At 36.0% G+C, this 24,514-nt stretch overlaps 1 protein-coding gene across 5 annotated transcripts; it reads right to left on the bottom strand.

The window, feature by feature from the left end:
• LOC139986459 (unconventional myosin-IXa) lies at positions 1 to 20,992 on the bottom strand. Of its 5 annotated transcripts, none has more exons than XM_072001817.1 (15): positions 20,252 to 20,992; positions 18,593 to 19,487; positions 18,204 to 18,505; positions 17,491 to 18,108; positions 17,115 to 17,413; positions 16,788 to 17,047; positions 16,407 to 16,714; positions 15,985 to 16,322; positions 15,829 to 15,889; positions 14,549 to 14,875; positions 12,374 to 13,297; positions 12,210 to 12,287; positions 9,895 to 12,140; positions 8,820 to 9,827; positions 1 to 8,499 (listed from the first exon to the last, which is right to left on the bottom strand). In XM_072001817.1, exons 3-15 carry the CDS (start codon positions 18,494 to 18,496, stop codon positions 8,402 to 8,404), a joined length of 6,858 nt encoding a protein of 2,285 aa, XP_071857918.1. In that variant the 5' UTR covers positions 18,497 to 18,505; positions 18,593 to 19,487; positions 20,252 to 20,992; the 3' UTR covers positions 1 to 8,401. The 5 variants fall into 5 exon arrangements, with proteins under 5 accessions (XP_071857918.1, XP_071857926.1, XP_071857946.1 ...); XM_072001825.1 differs by having other exon boundaries at positions 20,463 to 20,992; XM_072001845.1 differs by lacking the exon at positions 14,549 to 14,875 and adding an exon at positions 15,467 to 15,514 and having other exon boundaries at positions 20,252 to 20,990.
• Between the last annotated feature and the right edge of the window lie 3,522 nt (positions 20,993 to 24,514).

Raw genomic sequence — 24,514 nt, 5'->3', positions numbered from 1 at the left:
TTAGGTATAAGGTAGATACTTATTATTTACTGTCAGGTATACTGTACATAATATTTCTTTTGCCTTACAAATATTATATAAAATTACAGTCGATCACGGAGAGTAACCTCGCACACAGTCTCACGGACGCACTGATATACCAACACGCACGGCAGGCGACACGTACACCCGCACACATGCACACTACACGCGAAATACTCTAGCTCACATACCAAGTAGACGTTATTACAGATTCGCGGATCAACTCGCCAAACCTTCCTCCTAAATTTACGTACAGATACGTGCACGTTATAGCTAACTTGCCTTGTAATATCAGAACACGTGCATCCCTCGCGTCCTCCCGCGATCTCTTCCCCTCGTTGGTTCACGCGTTTTCACTCCCCTTCGATCAAATTTTGCCTCGTGTTATCATCGTTGTTTGCTAAATGACAAAATTTGGAAACAGATATTTTGCACAATTTGTACCGCGGTTTCTCGAAACACAATGAGGATAATCGTACTAAAATCATTTACAAACAAAAGAGTCTGAAAATAGAGAATCAAGTTACATGTAACGCGCGCCACGTTAAATTTGAATTTTGATCGTTGATTCTTAATTTGTTCCTTATCTTGGTTTTTCAGGCCAAAAACAACCAGAAAGAGTTTAACTCACACATCGCCCGATACCTCTAGTTTCACGAAAGACAACCTAACGGGAGAGAAAAAAAGAAGAAAAAAGAAGAAAGGAAACTCGTGGAAAATTACGTTTTCTAGTAAATCCGAACCGTATAGAGAGAAGAACAAGTGCTATCCACTCGGCAGACACGTAACATAACCGTTCTATCGCGTTCCCGGCGAATACTACGTGGGACAACCGGAACAAAGAGACAGAAAGAACCAAGGCACGGGTATAAGGTAGAAAAAAAGCGAAAGAAACACGTTCGTTGTCCCTCTCAACGAGTGGTACTATCGTCGTCGTGTGAGTTAACGGCGAAAAAAGACTGGTATTTCAAGCGTGTACGAGACGCGCTCAGGACTCTTTTTCGCGTTTATTGTCAGCTTCTATGGGTTGTGCTTGATAGAAAGAAAGAAAGAGAGAGACGGTAGAAGGTTGAACAAGGTGTCGCGCGTTACGTGCATCACCGTGTTTCGATCGTTCGTTGCGTTCTTCGTTCCCGTAGCGGCGGCGGCTATTTGGCTCGTTTCACGGCGCTTCGTTCGCTAATCCCTGATCTGATTAGGGCGCGAAAACACGCGATCGAGTGTAAACGAGAGGAAAAAAAAAGGTCTATCTCCTCGATAGAGATTTCTTCGATGGTCTGTAAAAAGAACCGGATAGACGCAATGAAAGGAAAGCCGGAAACTCGCGGGATCAAAGAGGAGAGCGCTGTTTCGTGGATCGTCGCGCAATTATCCGCACGCGCGGCCAGAGAAACGTTCCTTCTTGGTACACGCTCGAAGGTTCCCATTGAATCTATCGAAACTGTCGTACAATCGTCCGGGTTCCATGTGTCCGGAACGACCGTTATGGGTGCAAGTTTTTCGCTTCGGGACCGGAAACTTGCGCCATAGAGAGACCCGTTACGAGTTACATCGAGGGAAGTTCGAGTTGCGAGAAGAAACGTCTGCAAGACGCGTATTCCGATTCATGGTGTCACAGTCGTAACGGAGAGTTCTGCGATACGCGTTATCCGTCCTTAAGGTCGAGTGGCTTTCCTCGTGGCGGATTTCCGCTCTTCGCGTATTCGTCTCTCTGACAGTACCGACTGATCGTTTCCCTGGAAGTCTTGCGTGATTCTGTAAACTCAATTCGACCTTATCTTCGACACCCACCCACGCACACACGCGCGTTTAGTAAGCGCGACGCATCGCACCCTTGCAACACACGCAGCCAGGCAACGATAGATAGCGGATAACAAACAGATAGCGGAAGGATGAACGCGCGAAAGAAGGTCTGATCATAGCGCTACGATACGCTACCTATGGAAAATCGCGACGGTGGCCTCGTTTTTTGGCCACGCTGGATGGACGTACAGGAGGATAAAGGGAATCGAAAGGACTGAGAGAAGTACGCGCTGAATGAGAGCGAGTGGAAAGAGAAAGGTGAGCGTGGCAGGATCGTGAAGTCGCTGAGAAAATCGTTCCGATGGAAAAGAACGGAGATTTTCAACGGACCTTGTGACCTCATGAACGAAGAGAAAAAAAATTGAAACTATGCCGATCGCCGTAAATGTCTCCGTTCTCTTCGATCCTTCGCGTGCCTATTGTTATTTTTATACAGATATATATAGATATATATATATGTGTATATATATATATGTGTGTGTGTGTGTGTTTATACGCGCATTTTATTCGGTTTCCGAAGCGTTTTTGGAAAACGCGCGATTTCGCACCGACACATGCACGTGACGGTATATCGACTCGCGATGTTCGAACCGAGCGACGTAGGAACGAGCCGCTTATCGAAATTCTTTTTCACGCACACCTACACAATTTCTGCACACGTACTTCTACGTATTTATATATATATATATATATATAATCATATATTTATATATGTATATGTATATCGTCCTTCGTCTGCGACACACCATCATGCCTGTTCTCTCTAACTCATTCTACGTTTATCACACGTGCACGCTCACTATTTTGTTCGAAGAAAAATAACAGGTATGTATATTATACATATATATATACACACATACATATAATATATGTATATATACGTATAAATACAATGAACGGAGTATCCAAGTACGTCGCACAAACATCTTCCTTCGTAGAAGGGAACTACGAACCGGCGCATCCAACGTCAACACATCTTTCTTCTATCTAAGCAACGATCTGCTAAAACGAAAGATCAGAATTCGATACATCGAACGATCGACTAACTTCCTCTTAACAGAAATGGAGATAACAGGGAGGAAGAGAGAGAGAGAGAGAGAGAAAGAAAGCACGACGAAATTGGATACTCCGATCGCGCGATCGTGATCTTAGATTTTACGCCAAGACACAAATGGGAAGAGCCTTTCAATATCCACGTTTCGGTGTATAATCGTTGAACATTGGATGATTCCATTCCTTCGTTCCCCCTCAGCCCTCGATCGATACCAGACACCTCGAATTTCGCAGTTTCGACAACCCTCGTCGACTCTCCTCGACCACCTTCCACGACGTCGTTCGCGCTGTATTTCGTGCATTTTTTATTCTCACGCACGATGCTCGTAAAACGAAAAAATCGACCACGTGTATACTGCAGGTACTTGGCGCGAAAGTACGCCCTCACGTTGGCGACGATCGTTCGACGAATGGTTCGCAAACGATCGTCGTCAAGATCGGTACGGGTGAACGATAAATTACAGGTTTCCTCGAAAACAGAGTCGAATCGCTGTCGCATTTGTAATTGTAATAAGCGTATTTCGTAGAATTGGGCCAAAAACTAGAACGATACTTTCTCCTGTTGTCTCCGTAGTTATTTAAGCGATCTCAATTCATCGTTTTACTTAGCATCGTGTTCGATCGAGCTTTTATTTCTTTAGAAGAGATGGAGGAGTAAAGTCGATGCGAGTTTAGATTCTGGTGATCGTGCTTTAATCGTTGGACCAACTCGAGCGAGTATGATCCGTGAAACATGGTGAATCAAGATCTCGAAGACAAAAATATAGAATGGAGTATGATGAGAATCGTCGTCGGCGTAGCCGCACGCGATGAAGCTAATTAGGACTTTTAGGGGCGATATTGTCATGAAGAGTTCCGTTTACTCGCGCTATCTTATCGCCTATTTACAACGCAGGGCGGCCCAACGCAGGGCGGCCCAACGCGGGGCGGCCCAACGCACGGCAGAGTGAAAATCCTATACGAATCGATCTTATTCGCTCTTCGACACGACCGATCGCGTTTCCTTCTATATTTAATCGACAACTCGATTGTGAATCGGACACGATTTATTAAACGTTATTGCATCGATAACGCTGATTCCTTGGAGAAAGCAATTTTCATCGATTATTCGACGCTAGACGGATTTCGAATACGTAAAATTTTCGCTCCATCTCGAAACGGAGGGTCGTGGAGAAAATTGCCGGTGTCGCGACCCATATGTCGGTTCTTTTTCGTTCTCGTTCGCTTTTCTCCCTTCACGATCGAGATAGATGATACGTTTTGTGCGCTTGATACTAGTACGAAACACCTTTCCTTTTTTTTTTTTTTTTTTTTACACAGTAGAAGCGTAATGCGTTTGCGTAAATCGATCATTTACAGATACTTTTTTTTATAACGATTAGTTCTTACTCGTTACGCGGTTAAAAAGACTACTCAGCTGCGCCACGGTGAAATCACTAACACGATTTACAAGCTCTAGATCAAACCGTGGCTGGCTTTACTAATGATAAATTTTTCGAAAAGATGAAAAACAGAAAATGTTCCTTACGGGCGAAAGAGCCGACGATTCAACAACCGATCTCGATAAAAGAGACAACAGACTAGCCGAAACGAAAATCAACCTACTTTCTTTTTCTTTTAGTCAACTTTTTGCTTCGAGAACGCACGATCAAACAACAAACGGACTTGTCCAAAACCTTTACAACACACTTTACACACTGAAATTAACAGTAACGTTTTCAGCATAAAGAACGTTTAACGTTAACCAACGTGTGTTCTCATCGTGAGCACGTCCATTATCGATAAAAGGGAAGTACCGGAGAAAACGTTTGATCGTATTCGAAACGTTTCACAATCGCAAAGAAATAAAATACGGCAGTTAAGGTGGCAAAAAAATTGACAAAATTATACGATTCGGTAATTACTTCGCGAATTCTCCGTCCCATTTAATTGATATTTACTGTGAAATTGATTACGAACTATTAAGCCGCTAACATTCTAAAGCTTTAATAAGTATCATTTAAGAAATAATTGAAGAAAATTGTGCTGGTATCAAGTACAAGATTGCTAAGAAACCCTGAATCGATATTTGAGAGGAACCCCATGGGACGGAAAAGAACGAGTTTCGCTGTGTACGTGAGGCGTATCGTAGGTAAAAGGGTGAATAATACTGATTAAGATAAAGGAACCTTTTGCATAATAACGCGTATGTTTATCGATCGATAATGTACGCGCTCGTGCATACAAATCCGTATACTCTTGCACGATACTTTCACGATGATTAAAGAACACAAGGCGCGTCGAACGAAGAATTGTTTCGACATCGAGGAAGAGACCGATCGAATAGAATTCGTTCGAATGGCCGTGGCCAACGTCACAGATGTCACGAACTCGAGAAAATGCAATAACATTTCAACGTTAAAAGACAGGCTACTACTGCAATCTGCGTAGTAGAACAAAACGTACGTCACAACGATCCTATCCTAATCAGTGTAAAAATCGATCAACCGTAAAACGAAAGATCTCACGCTCGTTCGGCTTGAGCGTTAAAAAAGAACGACGCGCGAAACATGAACATGGACATTTAAAAGAGTTGAAGTCGCTAATCGATCATTCTAAAACGAACGTGACACGAATTACGTAGATTTCGCGAGTCGATGAAAGAAAAGAAGAAGAAGAAGAAGAAGAAAAAGAAGAAAAAAGATAAGAAGAAATTGCAACGTTTTGGAAAGAAAAGAAGTCGCGTGCCCTTTTCCGAATTTCCCGGTTTTAATGCTAACTGTTACTTGGATAAAAGTCACGCGCGATCTGATGTAAATCAACGCGAAATGATTCGATTCGACCGTTCAAATCGCTCCATAACGCGTTCCTAAAACATATTTCTACAACTTGGAACATGTATGTATGCCGCATAAATATTTCCCCACTTCTTTTCCGCGAGCAAGATCCTTTCTCTGTCGTGGCCGATCGTTCGACGAGATTTACAGCGAGCTAACGAAATATCGATAAAATCGTGGGGGCATAGGTGAAAAAAGAAAGGAATTTCGACTTTTTTAAAAAAAGTAATAAAAAGTAAAGTAATCGAGTGCATGTTATTCTAAAATATTCTTAATTTCCCGAAACAGAGAGATGGAGGGAAGGAGGGAGGGAGGGGAAAGAGGGGGGGGGGTATGACTTTGGTAATTCGATGAATACAAGCATAACTGAAATATGAAATTGGTGGGAAATTGATACGCTTTGTCGTCGAATTAAAATTAAAATAGCACGATGGAATTTTCAATTAAATGCAAAATAAAAAAAGCTAGATAAATTAGAGATGTTGGAATAAAAATAATGTTTCTTTCTTCCTATTTTTGTTTTTACTTTTTGCGAAACACGACCTCGAAATATTTTGTCCCGACGTCTCGCTCGAATAACTTCACGACTCTTTCGATTGTTAGATATTCGAGTCTGACACGAGGACGCACGACAGAAAAACAGACCAACTGTACGCTATAGCGGTGTATTAAAAAAAAGGGGGAGATGAGCATAAAGAAAGCGGAAACTTAAAAAAAAAAAAAAAAAAAAAAAAGAAAGAGAAGAGAGAAAAAAATAAAAGAAGAAAAAAGGCACTGGACGACAGGGAAACTAAAACGAAATCGTAATAAATCTCAAGTAAAAAAAACCGTCTGCTCAGTCCGGTGCATACAAAAAAAGTCTTTGTATATACATAAGTATTCCTGTATACAAATGTTTTCTACGTATATGTGTAATCCGTGTATCTATGTAATATCTATACATTAGTACGTATTCGCTCAAACGCGTTTATGTATATAAAGGAGTCTCCCTGTATGAAAAAGGTAGCCTAGGTAAAAACTGATACGAAAGTACATAATTGGCAGGCCGTATGTATGTTTGCGTTTTTTGTATTTTATCAACGGTATATAGGCGTGTATAAACCCTACACGGCATATATCGACAATAGAAATAATCTTGGTAACGACTCTCGTAAAGATAACAATAATAACAGATTATTACGAGATATTCATTATCGTATATATCGGGTGACTCGAGAAGTTTACGCCGCATTATATTTACCTAAAATGGTTCTACTTGTACGGGTATGTTTAGGCATTATCCAAAACGAATCGCTATTCTGGCGAAAAAAATTCGAATTGCACTCTATGAAAAGTACTTTTTAACGAGTAAACAAATTTATTTAATAATATCGCGAATATATCGCAAAGTAATATCAAGAGAGATTTTAATGGAAGATTAGAAAAGATCATTAATGTTTAATATGTCTCTGCCAGAAAGAAAAAAAGGAGGAGGAAATAAAGGAAAAACAAAAGAAGCTGTAGAAGAAATTGGTTGATTACGCTTTTCATAGCGTCCAAAGATACGATTAAAATATTGATCGGAACAACGGTATAAAAATTGGCACGAACTTCTCGGATAACCTAATAATATATGTACAAGCTACAATTTGGTTTCCTCTTTCCCTCTTTCCGCGTGATTCGAATCACTTGCTTGAAGCAGCGATTCGATAACTATCTATTGCATCGCGTGCGCGAGTATTCTATGTAAAAAAACAAAGTTAACGGAATATGTCTGGCAAAAACAAAATCTGACGAGGTGACCCGTTATCACTTCTTTTCAAGCCATCGATCAATGATATTGTTCTATACACCGTCTTTTCCATCATCCTTTTCCCATTATTCTGCTAACGGAACAATACGAATACCTTCGTTTCTAAACCTGCGGTTGTCAAAAAACTCGGCATAAACTTGCGCCTTTTCTATTAAAAAAAAAAAAAAAACAAAAGTAGTTATTATCGTGTTGATTCACGCAACAGTCTATAAAATCTGTAAGAAGAGCGAAGAACAAGGATAAATTGTTTTCAAACGAACCGATAAAAAACTTTAAGCAGGAGAATTTAAATGCGACTAAACATTTGTAACAACAACCGATAATCCTTGTCTAGTTTTCCGTTTTTCTTGACAAGATAACTATCTAACTCCTCGCGTCGATGGTACAGAGAAATGAAACATGATGTATCAAAATGAAGAGATATTATAGAATACCTACAAAATGTAAATGTTCTGCTTCGATGGAGCTTTCAAGATATCTAGCCTGATTGACACAGTCTTCGATAAAAGGAATGCATTCCAGGAGAAAAATAGTTTATAAAATGAATATTTAATACATTTCACGTGAAGCTATATATTCGCGTAATTTGTTAAACATTCTTTAGAAACCCCCGAAAGCTTTGCGACACAGTGGAAAAAATAATATATATATATATATATATATATATAAAGTATGTATATATATATATATGTGTATGTGTAATGTTTGATCGAATTATCAGCTGAACTTCGTGTGGAACAAATTACTAGACCTACCTAATATCGTGTTTACTACTTATTTAAATTACTAGCGGCTTGCCGATGAGACCAGAAGTAAGACTCGTCGATTCGCTGCCGTCAGTCAACGCTTCACAGCGTGTGTCATGTTGCTACACTTGACGATCATCATTCTTCGTGGTAAAGTTTATCGTGGATGGTCATACCATTACCATGTCTTCATCAACACTGATGATCGTCGGAAATGCATTGTCTGCGGAACTTTGCCTCTGGATAGGTCTTTTTCTTACGAGTCCGTCTATTGACAGACATAAAACAAAAACCATAAATTATAATGATTTAACTTAAGAGAAAAGAATCTAACTTTAATCAGTGCTGCTTGCATCTATGTTTCAAAATATCATAAATCTTCTTTAATTTGTCCTTGTTATCATAATATAAAAGATAATGATTTATATCATATTATTTGAAAAGTATATATTAGAACATGCGACTAAATCTTTTCTTTCTTACACTGTATACACGTGCGCACAGGCAAAAATGAACTTCTTTTTCTGGACGCATACGTGCATAAACAGTATTCGAAAGATCGAAATTAACGAAATCATAACAATTTACCGGCAGAAGATGGAAGAAGATCGTCAAGAGATCCATCGTCCAAGTCTGTGGCAGATAGAAGTAGGTCATCGTCTGAAGAAGCTCTCGTTAGGCTGGGAAGAGTTGAAGTTAGTAGGGCCTTTTCCTTTTGGATTTCTTGTATATGATCGACGAGAAGCGCCTCCTCTTCATCGCCTCGATCTCTCTCACGATCTGTAGTAACACATCTGGCAGTCACACTTGGGGTCGCCGCATTTAATTCCTCTGGGCTGAAGATTTTCGAAGATCGTAAACTGGATAAACGATAAGTCGCCGTGTGACAAGCGGATTCGAGTGTATTTATGTCGGCTAAAGTTGCTCGCACGACCCTCAATTTCTCTTGTACGATCGTTTCGACGCAACAAGTCTGCCTGCCAACATCTTGTAAAGAATCTTGCGCGGGCAACGTCCTATTCGTCCTCAGAATGCACGGCGCGAAGACTATTGCTAGGGCTGACGGAGACATTCGATTGTCGACTTCATGAAGCGCTACTCTAGCTAGATGAACGATCAGTCGTTCCATCAAATCGAAGTTTGGCTTCGGCAGCTTCTTCAAAATTGCAAATAGCGTACTGATTCGATCCCGAGGATCCGTTAAGTTCGCAGCGTGCAGAAAATCATCGTAATACTCGAAGGTGAGGAGAGGCTCTGGCATATCTCGAAAGAAACTTTTCAATACTGCTGCAAGCACGTGTACTTGATAATTCTCAAAGTCCACTTTCTCTAGATCACCTTCGTCCATTTTCACTTTTAATTCCTTCACTTTGGAACTGACACCGCTCTTTCGATATATACCTTCCGTATACAGACCATGCATCTCTATGGTTGTAATTAACCGATCTACCACTATTGGTACTTTACCGTCACCACAATCCAATTTATACAACGGTACACCGAATATTTTCCGTGAGTTCATTTCGTGCGACGCTTCCTTTCCACATTCTGCCGATGCTTTTATATAACACTTTTTGTGGCACGTTAACTTACAATCTAAACATAAAAGTATAAATATGAATAAATAAATGCTATAAAAAGAGGGAGAAATATGCATACTTACTCTGACAGACAAGTCCTCGCTCGATAGGCCACATAAAGAAAGACGTACACACTTCACAAGCTGTAGGGATGTTTATAATAGTTAACTGGAACATATGATTACCATGACGTATTGGTTCTTCATGTTTTCTTTTTTTTTCTTTCTTACGCTTGCTTTTACTCTGTTTCTCCAGTGCTTCTGTTTTGACTAGCGTCATAAATTCATTCATGAATCCTCTAAATGCATTTACTCCCATCGTCACGGGAAAATCTTCACTGGTATTTTCTTGTTTGCAGACTGTTTCTATTACGTGCAAAAAGTTCGCAATTAAGTCAGTGTATTTGATGTTGCCTTCCACACCTTGCTGAATAGCAACGCTGTAAGTGATCACTAGGTCGTCTTTAAATTTACGCAAAGCCTGCTTAAATACACGATCGACTTCGCTTGGTTTCTTGCCTCCCTCTTGTCCTTCCATTACGTATATCTTCTTCGTAATAAAATCTTGCATGAGAGCTAACTCTTTCGCGTCGGATATAATCTTATCGGTACTGTCAGAAAACGCGGATGTACCGGTTAAGCTGAATTTCGATACCACTACTTGTTTCGAGGCATCATAAGGCGTTCGTGGTGGTTTCCTGTGTTTTCGCCTACCTGGAGTGTTCGCTAATATACACGGCATTTTAAGTACTCCGCCATTCTGAATACATTTGACATGGTATAATTGTTTACAGTCAATACATTTGTACCCCTGTGTTACGAACGCATCCATCTTTTCGTGGCAACATACGCACACGTCGTCTTTGGCAAACCTTGCTACTTTTCTAAAACAATGACCGGCTAACGTGAAAAGATTGCCTTTCCATTCTAATAGATCCATTCCAGGTGCGAGTTTTAGGTCATTGGGACTTGTATCAGTTCCAGGTTTGTCTTCGCTAAGTCCTGATATTTTAGTTGCTGGGTCCGAATTTCTTCTCCTCAGCTCTAGTGTTGTTATAGCATTGGATCTCATACGCTTTCCAGGTTGTTGTGTCTTCAATGCAGCTTCATTTTTGTTTACAGGCCAATCTGTTATCGACCTGGATGGTGTATCATGCGGACTATCTTTCCGAGGCCTTATAGTTGTTGCTTTATGTAGGTCACTCTCTTTGATCGTACCCAGAAATAGACTTTTGGTTTCTCCACTGTTGGTTTCTGATACACTCTCGCCCATAGATCGGCACTGAACTTCCCGAGTGGGACGATTTCTTCTGGCACTTCTGACAGGCACATCGGGTTCGCATTTTTCCTTTGGTTTCGAATTTTTCTCCTTGGGGGAAGTTCCTTTCAACAAGGGACTTTTTAAAGCATTTTCATCATTCATAGCATCTAATTTCATAGATGTATCTCCTTCCGAGTTTTGCCTTCTCAAGTAACTAAAATCTTTCATTTCTTTACTGTGGCCATAACCATGATCACGTCTGATAGGTGAAACTGGGACGCTTTCAATCCGCTCGCTCGGTACGCTATTATCACTTAATCGACGTTGTTCTCTACCTGATGAACTATCCATATGAATAAAACGGTCACTATCCAATTTCACATTATAATTCGATGCTTCGTTTGGTTTGTCTTGTTGCACTTGCTCGAACATGTTATCCGCTATACTTTTATATTGAGAAACGTTTGGAGAACGCGTCAAGGTTGATTTTTGAGGACCAGACAGTAAATAATCACTATAATTAATGGACGAAGAAAAGTCTGCTCGGCGACGCCAGACATCTGAATTTGGACTATGCGTTAGACTCATGTTAGATTGATGGTATGTAATTTCTCGTGGACTTGGAAATGATGGAGTTGTGTTAAAAACAGGCGGAGCACTTTGTACTGTACTCGGGATTTCTGTATCAGTTTCTCCATCGCTATATCCCGTCGATGAACTGTCTGCTCGTTTATTAACAGACGACAATCTGCTCGAAGCATTTACTAAGTTTGTATTTGCGGCAACTACTGGAGATTGATCACAGCGTTTCGTTCTAGTGCTCGGTACCGGTTTGCCATAAGAATTGTCTTGAGATTCAGAACTGTTGCTCACTTGAGATTCATAGCTTCTTAAACTAGTCAAACTTTCCAAGCTGCTTTTACGCTCGTTAAATTCATCCGAAGGAAAAGAATCCGTGTTTCTTAAGATCGAGCTAGATTCTTGCAATATTCTTGTATTTGGTATAATTTTACGCTTTGAATATGACATACTCGTATCAACTGCACTATCTCGAAGTACATTATCCATTCTACAATTAACACATATTATTGTAGCTAAGTATCAAAAGTTTTAATGTAAAAAATAGATATTTATTTACCTTGCTGACGTAAGACGATTCTGAGACTCCGTTTTACGAATCGTATTAAATTCCAACAAGCCCTGATCCGTGAGTGACCTGTAAATTAAATACAAGCATTAATAATAATATAAGAACTTGTAAATATACATATTATAGTTTTAACCTCTTTTGCAAGTACTTACTCTTCGCTATTCCTGAGCCTAGGATATATCTTACTGTTATCATAAACAAGCTCTCCTTGATTTTGAGTTTCTTTATACTCTCCGATTTTATCAACAAGCAATTTTTTCTGTTTTTTTAATTCTGCGAAAGTCTTCCTCGCTCTATTACCGCGAACATGAGCTTGAAACGTAATTACACAAGACTTAAGTTTCTTAAACCAACTATGCTGTTTATATGCCCTCCAAGCAGATTGGATGTGAGTGACAGCCTCGATTCTAGTGCGTAAAGAATGTGCAAATCTTTGGGCAATGACCATCCTCCAAAATGACTGTATTTGCACAACTGCATTTTTCAATCTAAGGAATTTCCTTCTTTCTAAACACGCACGGAACCATTTTTGTATAGTTGTAATGCTTGTAATGATTTGTTGGTGTAATTCAATGTCTAGTTTAATTTTTTCTGATTCTCTAAGAAACACTTTAGTTGTTCCAAGTTGATAATTATCTCTATTTAAATTTAGTGTCAATAGAAAATCTCTAACGTCAGATTGGGAACTTAATAAACCCTTAGGTAATAACATTCTATACAATTGAATAAATTCTTCATATGTTAATCTGACGTTAAATCCAGCTTGTCTTATTCTGACTGTTTCTAACATTCCTGTATATCTTAACTGTCGTTGCACTGTTTCTTCATCGAACTCATTTGGTACCTTGTTGGCATTGCTTTTAATGCATCTAATGAAGAAAGGGTTTGCTTGGTTTAACGTATCCATAAGACTATGCAGACTTTGTTGAAATTGTGCAGATACTGTCATAGGCTGCTTTCTTGCTTTTCCAGGTCCTGAGCCATAACTTTGCGTTCTTCCAGCAAGTGTTTTTACAGTTTGTAGATTTTTTAGACCCTTCTTACCCCGTTCTCTTGGTCGAAATGATTTATTTTTCCTGTAAAAGTATTAAATTTTAATGTGTTATTATTGAAAATTATTTCATGAATTCCTTTTCCTATTTTTTAATTTCTTATCAAAATAAAAAATATACATAAATTATACGTTTAAATTTTAAAGGATATTAGTATTATTTCAGAATTATTTATATATTTTGATATTTCTTTCTTCTAAATTAGTATTAAATATCCTGACATAGAAAAACAGGAAAAGGAGAATTTATGATTCCTATAATGACATGTATGGCATTGCAAATAGTAACAATTAATTATTACAAACGTACTATGAAAGAGAGATAGCAAACATTTAGCAGAATGTCATTAAAATTTATATGACTAGATTATGACAGCAAGTATAGAGAAGCATACAATATTAAGATTAATTGTGTACAAAAGTAGTTATCTGCAGATTTAGAAGTTTTTAGAAATTCTTAATAATATAAGGAAATATAGTTTGATAATTGTGCACTAAATAAATACATGGATTAATATGAACTATTAGTGTTAATGATAAGCAATTTGCATTCTTTACGAACTACTAACTTTATGAGTTATGGTTTTCATTAGTACATAAATGTATTCTTATAAAAAATTTGCAATTCGTTAAATTCATTAAAAAATGTTATCGTGCAATTAATTGTAATTAATTGCTAGCAAGAAAGGATATGTTTATAATATTGGGAGCTTAATGCTATAGGATCTTTTTGAATTGAATATATATGCTGTATCAACCAGCATGTAATGTAAATTAACCCATTCTTAATTTGTATAGAAATTGAATTGAAATAAATGCATTATCGATTTTTAAACATTTCTTAATTAAGTTTATTGTAGTGGATAAATGGGTCAATTTAAATATTATTAATTCAAAAAGTAAAAAAACTACTATTGTGAAATTAACATGCATTAATTGTAACTAAGATTATGAACAAATAAATCATTAAAATGTGATGACTAAAAGACGACCGGCGATAATGATCGTGAATATTATGGTACATCAAATAGAATGATTTTGATGACCTCTAAAAAATATGTGAAAGCTTCATAAAATAATGAATACTTGTAGAAAGCTGTGTATGACTGCATGGGAAGACCATTAATGTCCTATTGAAATGCTATTACCTATGCACAAAGAAATCCTTCACCCAGAATTACTATAGAGCACACACTACCTTTATTGTAGAGCAGTGAATTTTTGTAGCTTAAATATTACAATGTTATGGAATATTAAATAGATGCTGTTTACATACATGACTATTTGATTAGCGCGTTCCATGACGTTTGCTTCGTCTTTTGGAAGCACCCTCTCTAGCGGGTTATGAGTATCCCGTCTGAGTTTATTATTACTATGAGGCTGGTCTTCCCTGCCCCTTATTAAATAACCCTTCATCGTGGTTACATTTGTCGGGTGTTGCGTTTGATTAATGTTTCGAGATTGTGGCCACGACAATCGGTTGTTGTTTACATTGTCGTTGTTTTCGAGTTGTATAGAAGATAATGTGGTAATGGGTATAGTTGATGGTATGCAGACACTGCGCTGCTTCTGATAGCTTGGTGGACGATTATGTTTGTGCAAACTGAAAAAGTCTCTCATGCTTAGTTTCTTTTTTTAGTAGTTTTATGTATTTAAATAGCAACCATATATTGTTCAATATCAGTATTTAATTTAAACTTTTAAAATTTGCTTGCTGGTGACTTTAGGAAGAAAATGATTTCATTGAAAACAATCTGTTTCACGAGTGATGAAATAATGCGAATTTTAATGATTGGCATGAATTGTATAAATAAAAAATTATTATTGAATTGTTAATCATGCTTACGAATAATAGCAAGTAAAGTAATATATTTTAAATGACAGAATGTAACTGTATTACGATAGTTATGAAGATTGCACTCTAATCACATTTAATACAAAAAGTGCACACAGAAAACTCTAAACAATTTCTCACACATAAGATTGGAAAAATTATATGGATTTACAAGCTGTTTATAACTTGCCATCTCTACTTTGTATTATTATAAATCGAGTGAATTTGTATTTTAAGCTTTGCTAGTACACTTTTGCTGTAAAGCTAAAGATAAACATTGTAAATCCATAAGACATCTTAGCATAAAAAAAGGTAATGTTTGCCAAAATGACACATACAGTGGATCAAAAGACCACTTACGCGATTCGGTTAATAGTTAGATTGACGGTCGACAACGTCACAAGATGGCTACAGGGACAAAAGACATGTGGCCAATGTAAATATAATTAACGTTTGCTTCAATTATAAACACATAGGAACCTCTTCAGCTTGATGCAAATATTATCAACGCACAACGTAGATTTATATTTTGTAGGGTGAGATAATATGCAGATAAAACATATTCAAAAACAAGCGCAATAACATTGCCATTTGTTTATCACGATCATTATTATATAACTAATAAATATTGCTCTATATTATGAGTATACAAGCACTCAAATATTTCGTCACCCTTTACGAGAGTAAAGATTATATAAAATTAGACATGAAAATTATGATACCTTATTAAATTCTCGTTCGGTGTCCTATACCTGTTTTGTATAGATGTTTTTGTACCATCAGCTAGAATAAAAAGAAAATAACTCCATATTATTAGCACGAAGAATTTAAATATAAATAAAAGAATATTCCATATCATTAAAAAAAAAATACTGTACCTCGACCATGTCTATGAGCTCGACCAGCTTCTTGGAAAGCAAAATGAGCGCGAAAAAATGCTCGAAGTATTGCCCATCTAAATACCGCAACCGGATCTGCACCCACTAATTCTCGAACAAAAGCAAGGGAAGAATTCTTCAATACACCAACAACACCATCGGGTCGCATTAAATCCAGATTCTTTTCTCTCATATTAGCAGCTTGGTACTTAACAGATCCTGCATAATGACGTACAACAAAGGCTGCTTCGCGTCGTTGTGGTGCTTCATAAAATGGATTGTCTTTATGTACTGTATTAAATTTTTGTAGCAGTGTCTCATTCGTTGCACCCGGAAAGCTGCGATAAAAAAAAATTTAATTGAAGGAAAATGCGAGATATTACTTGTGTTTTTAAAGAATAAAGCCAATCCTAAATACTAACTTGCATTGATCATCTAAAAGACAAAGGAGGCCATTCGGTTTCCCTTCTATTAAATTTAAACAACCTGAATTATCACTGTAGCCTATGTCTGTCCATCTAATCCCCTGTTTTCTATACTCTCGTTGTTCATATTGGAAAACATGCTGATTGAAATAATGTTGTAGTTGTTCATTAGCATAATTTATACATAACTGTTCGAAGCTATTGCACATTTTAAAGTCTTCAAAACCAAAGATATCTAATACACCTATGCTATTGCCTTGATGATCCCTGAGGGTATCTTTCTTTGAAAGTAAAGCATGATTCACCTACCAACAACAAAATATTATCTTATAATTTTTCAAAAGACAAATTTCAAACCTTAAAACCATAATATCTTACCTGAAGCACAATCCAATCAAATAGAGCTCCATATAAACACTTGGCCATAGCATCTCGTGCCGCAATTGCTTCTGGAAGCCTATAGTTAATAACTAATGTTTCTCCAGACGCTCTTGCACGTTTAGCAGTAAGCGCAGCCAAAAGAGTTTCTTGTTTTACTCGAAGAAGTTCAGATATCAATGCAACCACTTCAGGATTTTTAACTCCCACAGCTTCGTCGTGATGGTGATAAGATTTTCTAGGCTGAAACTCCACATTACCTAAAATAATGTCATCCATGTCATTAGATTCTGTCATAAAAAATCATTAAAATAATTTATTAATCACCGAGTAAAAGAACAGCTGACAGAACTGCAAACAATCGTCTCTGCTTTTCTGGCGTAAATCCAACCATTTCCATAGACTGTTTCAACCTTGAAAATTCGTGTCGTTCATCAACATTTTCTAGTCCATAACAGCCACTTTTATTTAAATAATTGTAACGGTCGCAACTTTCTAAATGCAAAAGTTGCTTTTCTTGTTCACTTGCACCAGCCAAAAGATAATAAAATACATGATAATTTCTTTCATTTCTTCCTTGAGAAACTATTCTTGATTTTTCCAAAAGATATTTTTGTACGACCGCCCTAAAGATAATTTTATCATAGTCTTTAATAATGATAAAACTATATAATCTTCTACATCTTATGTATAAGAACCTTACCCATGGACCATTCCATTTTCTTTATAATTCACTTGGATAAATTTACCAAAACGACTACTATTGTTGTTATGTGCAGTTTTTGCATTTCCAAATGCTTCTAGTACTGGACCAGCACTGAGTATTGTCTGTTCAACACCACTACCATGAGAACCTTTCTGACTAAGTGCTGTCAAATGATGCAGTAGAAAATTAGTTGACTCTGTTTTACCCGAGCCACTCTCACCACTAATAACAATGCACTGATTTCTTTTTTCTTTAAGCATACAATGATAAGCTGCATCAGCTATGGCAAATATATGTGGAGGTATATCTGGCCCCAACCTTCTATTTTGATAGAGTTTTACATATTTTGGATTGTAAATAGGGTAAAATTTAAACGGATTCAAGGCAATTAATATGCTGCCAACATATGTATATATGTTTCCAGCTAAAAACCTAGCCCGAAGGTTGTCCAATAGAGTTTGTTCATTAAGATCTGGAAGTTGACATAGATCTGGATACTCCTTATCTCGTGGTTGATATAGGAATCTATTAAAATAGTCCTTGAGGAGTTGTGGATCCATGGGAAACCTACTATCTGACCACAAATAATCTGGTTGTTTTTTGCGCAAGTAAAACCTAAAAATAATAAAGAAGTTAGTCTAACACATACATATTTCCTTATATAAAGATAATATTTATATAGTTATGACATTTTAAACAAATATATTTACCTGTAGTATTCTTGTTGCGCTGCATTTTTTGGCCATAATAACATAAGTGCCACAGGGCACTCACATGGCCCAAGTCTTCTTTCTTTACATTCTTGCCCAACAGAGTTTCCTACTACTTCTGCTAACTCATAACCATTTGAAACAGATGCATCAACTAATCCAAGTCTCTCTATAATACACTCCACTATCTCAGCTGAGGAAGTTTGTTTTGTAGCTTTAATTGAAAGTGCTTCATATTCTGGGCTCCATTCACCCACAAATACTTGCACTACCCCCGAGATACAACTGTCCATTTTTTAACCCTATAAAATTAAAAATATTCAATTTTAAGCCTACATCTATGCATATTATTATTGATTTTATTACTTTGTGTTCATATGCTATTTTACCTTGTTTTATATAGGGTTAACAAATTTGTCCTCTATCATCCAGGCAAAATTTCAAATGTATTGTTTCTTCTTCTTTTTGTTTCTCAATTATGTACAACCACTGATGTAAACGTTTAAAATAATTTTTATACATTTTGTTTAAAAATAATCAGTTACAGTTTCGCTAATTTATTTACAGGTAATTTTTACATTAATTTAAATTTGTCAAATGCACTCAAAATTACCCAATATTCATAAACTAAAAGACTTTATTTATATACATATATATCATGTCAAATCTTAATCATGTATTGGTTCAACAAAATAAAAGTTTGTATTTTTTCTTTCATTGCAGTACATAACATACAGAAATAATTAAAGTGCTTCCAAACTTCTCTTGAAGGTCGCATTTAATTTTACCATATTATTTCATCAATAGTACAGAATACCACAAAGTATTGTAATCATAAATTAATATACCCTTTCTTTTTGTATAATAAAACAGATTCATTAAAATTATTCTATTGTTTCTTTGTTTTGTTTTAAATTTATATATTCAGTCAATTTTATAGAATCCTGTTGATTTTGTTCTTCAATAATTAAAGTATTTTGAATTTATAGGATGATGTGTTTAATTCAGATATCATGTATTTAACACTGAATGTCCAGCAAAACCTTTCTGATAGCCATTATATTTTATCATGACATTTACTGTATAGTTGCAAAGAGTGTAGGTGTGCTATTGTTGGCAGGCAGTAACTCAGTATCTCCACTGAGACAATAATCCAAGGTTTTCAATGTTTTGTAAACATCCTCATGCCATTTGAGTATTTTAATACACTTATTGTAAAAGATTACAGATGTATTTGCATTTGTACGTATTATAAAACTTTTGTGCGTTAAAGAAGTATCTTATCTGAAAAAAAAAAATGTATGACACATAAATATTTTACATCAAGTATTTGTTGCATTGTATAAATAATGTCATTGTTGTATTTCTCTATTACACGAATTTACTTGACTCAAACAATTTCATAATGCAAGAATATTTTATTTTCTTTTTATATTTAATTTTACATATAAATACAAATTATCTATCAAATCCACAATAAAATGTGAATTCCAGGTAATATTGTTCTAACCTTAAAACAAAAATGTTATATCTATACGTCTCTCTGTTACTTTAAAATCCCAATCCCTTTTTTGTTTTTTCTCTATGAATTTGTGTTCACCGAATTTAAAAATATCTCTCTAAATCTTTTCGTCATTGCTGGCAATTTTTCAGTTAAACAGTAGCGGCTTTATCTCGACACAAAAAGAAGGAACAGTGTAAAATAATATTCTAAATAATCTCGAGTGAACGGTAATCGTAACACATCGATCATTCGTTGGATACACAAAGGATTGCGAAAAACGACATACGTTCCCGAGATACCGATTGCCTCGGACCTGACGGCTGACATTCGCAGGAAAACCGTCTTCCGACGCCGATTGGCGGGTCATGGACCACACCACCAATCAGCAACGATCTGCGAGTGTGAACGTCAACAGAGTAAACCGGGCTTAAATTCATCAAGAATTTCTCGTCCACGCATGACACTTACTGATTGTTACATATCATCGTTAAAGAATGTAATGAAAACATGCAAGTCTATTCAAGGAATATGCTGCTTTTGTTACCTCCTTTGCTGATAACAAGACGCTCGGTGTGACACATTCTTACATTCTTATAAATCATCAAAACCTTCGCATTCTTGGGCATGCTATCGCGGATTGGAAATTTCACTGTAAACGCATTGCCGTCTGTTTTCACGATTTCGAATTTCCTTCTTTTTTTGTTCGTTTATTTAAAATATATCCCCTTTTCTTATAAACCGTCACAGAAACGTACTATCGGGAGAACGATATGATACAGCTGTGGCTCTCGCGCACTCGACGTACACTGTTTTTCTGTTTTCTCGCACCTAGAGAACACACGTACAATACGGGCGGATTGACACTTCAGTAAACAAGGTCTACTGTCACCGATACTCCTGCGTTAGTTCAGTTGTCGCCGGTTCTGCTGAAAATTACACTAATATTCGTGAATAATCGTGTTCTTGGATTGATAATACCGATGACACGGATGATGGGCCCTTGCCCAGTTTATCGTCCTTCGTCTCCTCTCGGGATCCTGCGTCCCGATACGTCCACCATTTCGATTTTTCCGATCACGTGGTACGCACCGTTCGCTTTGATTGGCTTATTTCACAGAACCACGTGACTATTCACTGAAGCACAAACTACGGTTCACGGGTATATAAACAGGTCTCAACATTCGTTAGAGAAAACCGTCTGTCTTTTGAATTGAAAAAGATTGAGGCAGAGGGCAAGGAAAGGTCTTGTTCTGCGAAATAGACAAAGATGAATACAACGTATCTGTCTTTGCTGAAACATTTATAGTACCTATATATATGTATATATGTGTCACACATGCGCAGAACGAAACTTTTCCTTACCCTCCATGTTGATTTTATTTAACTCAAACGACGGATGGTTTTATCAATGCTTCCACTATGGAAACTCCAACCTGTTTATATGACCGCGCTATATATACATAAGATCATATACATAGGTATACAGGTCTGGACAACCGTAGTTTGGCGTGGTCTGGACACTCCTATATTGAAAGCATAGAGACAAGTGTCCGCCAAATGAAGACAAAGAAATCAATATGGCGTCGATATCAGATATTGTTTTACACATGCGCAAGATATTGCGGTTCTTTTGAAATATAATTAAAATTCACTAGCTAATTATTTTTTATTATTAATACAATTATAATAAATCCAATCTATGCTGCAAATACCTTAGTAACGAGTGTTGTTATAATCGAAGTATTTACTGAGGAGGATATATAACTTTTGTATGCAAAGGCGAAATTCTTACGTTACACTCAAATATTCTTGCTCCTATGTTTTCGGTATAGAAATGTCCAGATCTGTTTGTATGATCTGGTTTAAACACGGAATAAACCTTTTTCCTTTGTATTAGAAATAGTTAAAAGAAAAATACATTTAATCTCAGTTTGTAATCTAAAATAGATTTAAAGTAAAATAGCAATTTTCCAATAAAATACAAAACATTTAATGCCGCAAATTGGCGTAAAAACTATAAAGCAAGGTTTTTTAATGGAGATCGAAATGTAACAAACACCTAATATGAAAGTTTGTCTTGAAATTTTATAAATAATTGTAAATAATTGTCATTATAAATTAATTAAAATTTAATTTCAAAAGAGTAGTTCAATCCTCCCGTAGAAGACCTTCCGATTTTAAAAGTGGAAAATCAAATGTGATAAATGTAAGAAGAAGACTGAACAACATAAAAAGAAACGACCCTTTACAGTTGGAATTCTTATAAAAAATATTTGTATAAAATATATTTGCCAATTACAACAGATACACCAGCCAATAAAGTTACTACTACAGTTAAATCTTTTCCAAACCAGGCGACAATAATGGCAGAGAAGAGATTAATGTATAAAATAAATGAGAAGAAATTTTAAAGCTCCACTATAGTTGCCTAATATACCATTATTTGGCGGTGTAGTCATATAAAGTATATCATTTTAATATTTCGCTCTTTTTATCTTTTTCTCTGTATTTGATGGACTTACAATTTTAGTTGGGTTTCGAATCACCAGAAATAAATAAGACCATCAGAAACGCTAAAAATAAGCACAATACAACTACTAATAAATCAAGTTTCAGAGGCAATCGTGCCGTGAGCAACTGAAAATTCGAAACCTGGCTTATTCGGTCACGAATACAAGCCTTAGTCAATCTAGCCAGCGCGACTCTAGTATTAAGAAATAAAATTTGTAAAATATAGGGATAAACATTTATGATTTGTCGCGCGAATCAACAGGTGAGCGGTTTTTGAGAGCTATAAGCTATAAGCATCATGTTTCAGGTTTAAAAAAAAATTCTTATATTGGTATTAAATATTTCGTTGGCCTTTTCTTCTAACAATTAGTTCATTAATGTTATTAATGAAGAAATTTTTACGATAAAGTTGGAGGAAAATCGGAAACGGAAATATCTTTTTATATCTGGTAGATTAATATCGGTAAAGTATGAAATTTGAAAGGAATTGGTAAGATAGCTTTCATTTCTGTTGTTTAATTATGTTTAAATCACGGTCATATAAACAGATCCGGACCATGGTCGTATACATAATATTACCGGGTATTACATAGGCACGAGTGGTCCAGACCTGTTTATATGACCGTGGCACAAACTTCCATTGAGAAGAAAGTTGTATTTGGAGCTATTTGTTGATTATTTCGTGGAGCACTTCATACAGAATATTCTGCATTATTCTAACATTAACTAAGGACAGGATAAACGTGACATTAAATGCGATTTTATGTCTTAGATTCTGATATACCGACCTGGAAAAAATAAGGCTGTTTTTTACGCCCTCTATGATTCGCTATAGCAAACGTAGGAATTATGTACATAAACAGGCTTGATATGCAATCCTCTTTGGTATCCTACGTTTTGGTGTACATCTGACTCATTTGCCATTTTTGTGTCACATGCGACATTATCGATTCTATATAGTAGCTGTTTGAATTATAAAACTAATAGAAAGTCTTCTAGAAAATTATAAATAATATATGAAAAGGATATTCTACAATCGCTACAAAGGAAGTATAGAATTTTATACTTATACATACCTCTGCCCCAGAAAATCGCAATACAATTTATGGATAACTCAAATAGACAAATTACACCCAATAAAAAGAGCAAGAGACCAACAAAATAAACAGAAATATCAACAAAACCTTGCTTCTGTGGATAAGTATATCGATCAAATACATCAACCTTCATAAATATGCTAAAATTAAGGATTAAGTCTTACGTGATGCTTTCTTACGCGATATTTTACATCTTACACAATGTCTTCTGCTATCTTGCAATATCCCACAGCGTCCCATGATAAATATTACTTCTTGCCTAATTTTGAAATTTTTGAAAGAATTTTGGAAAGATATACACATTATAAAAGATTATATGTATACAAAATGTGTATATGTGCTGTATATGTAGAATATAATTATATATATTTGTATATGCAATAGACTATACAATGGACTATACAATGGACTACAGCAGAATTTGCGCAGTTCTTAGATTGATATCATTTTTCAAATAGTAGTATTCGGAAAAATTAATACTCGTATCGCTTTTTTAATATGTAGTAATATTTCAAAATATTAATATTTGAAAAACGGGATTCCAATTACATTTAATACAAAATTTTGTTTCATTATAATATAATGCATAATCTGTTAGAAAGAATTGAATTACTTACATAAAAATTTCAAATTTTTCACGAATTATAGAATTTCATATGAAAATAAGTATCAAGAACATGCAATATCAGAATATTAATAGGACATAATACATACCCAAGTCATCTGCATTCTATAGGAATAAGAATTAAGATTTGAAATAGCTCTATTTCGCGCGGCGTCATATTGAAAGGTCATATTGAAGTAATCACAGAAAGTCCGTTATAAATATAGAAAATTTAATACACATCGGCATGTCATTGCTTCAAAATGATAATAATCACAGTTTGTGGTCATTTATTTTGTGATTTTGGGATTATATTATTCTAGTGCTTGAGGCTAATCACGAAAATTTTCATATTTTTATCGCATTTTTATTTAAAGAGAAACAGTAGTTTAACTATACCCTAAATATAGTTAGCAATAAAACGACTAGTCCGCAATATGTTAACATAATTTATAGTAATTTATGATATTTTCATATAAATAGGTGGATATCGAAATAAATTGCAAGAAAATTCGAATATCCGGGCACTGATTGAACGTAATACGTTCCTGAACCAAGCGCAACCTGGTGGTAAATTTTGAAATTAATTTGAAAT

The sequence above is a fragment of the Bombus fervidus genome, chromosome 1 (genome assembly GCF_041682495.2).
Source record: "Bombus fervidus isolate BK054 chromosome 1, iyBomFerv1, whole genome shotgun sequence".
Lineage (NCBI taxonomy): Eukaryota > Metazoa > Arthropoda > Insecta > Hymenoptera > Apidae > Bombus > Bombus fervidus.
This window is presented reverse-complemented; position numbering and strand designations above follow the sequence as displayed.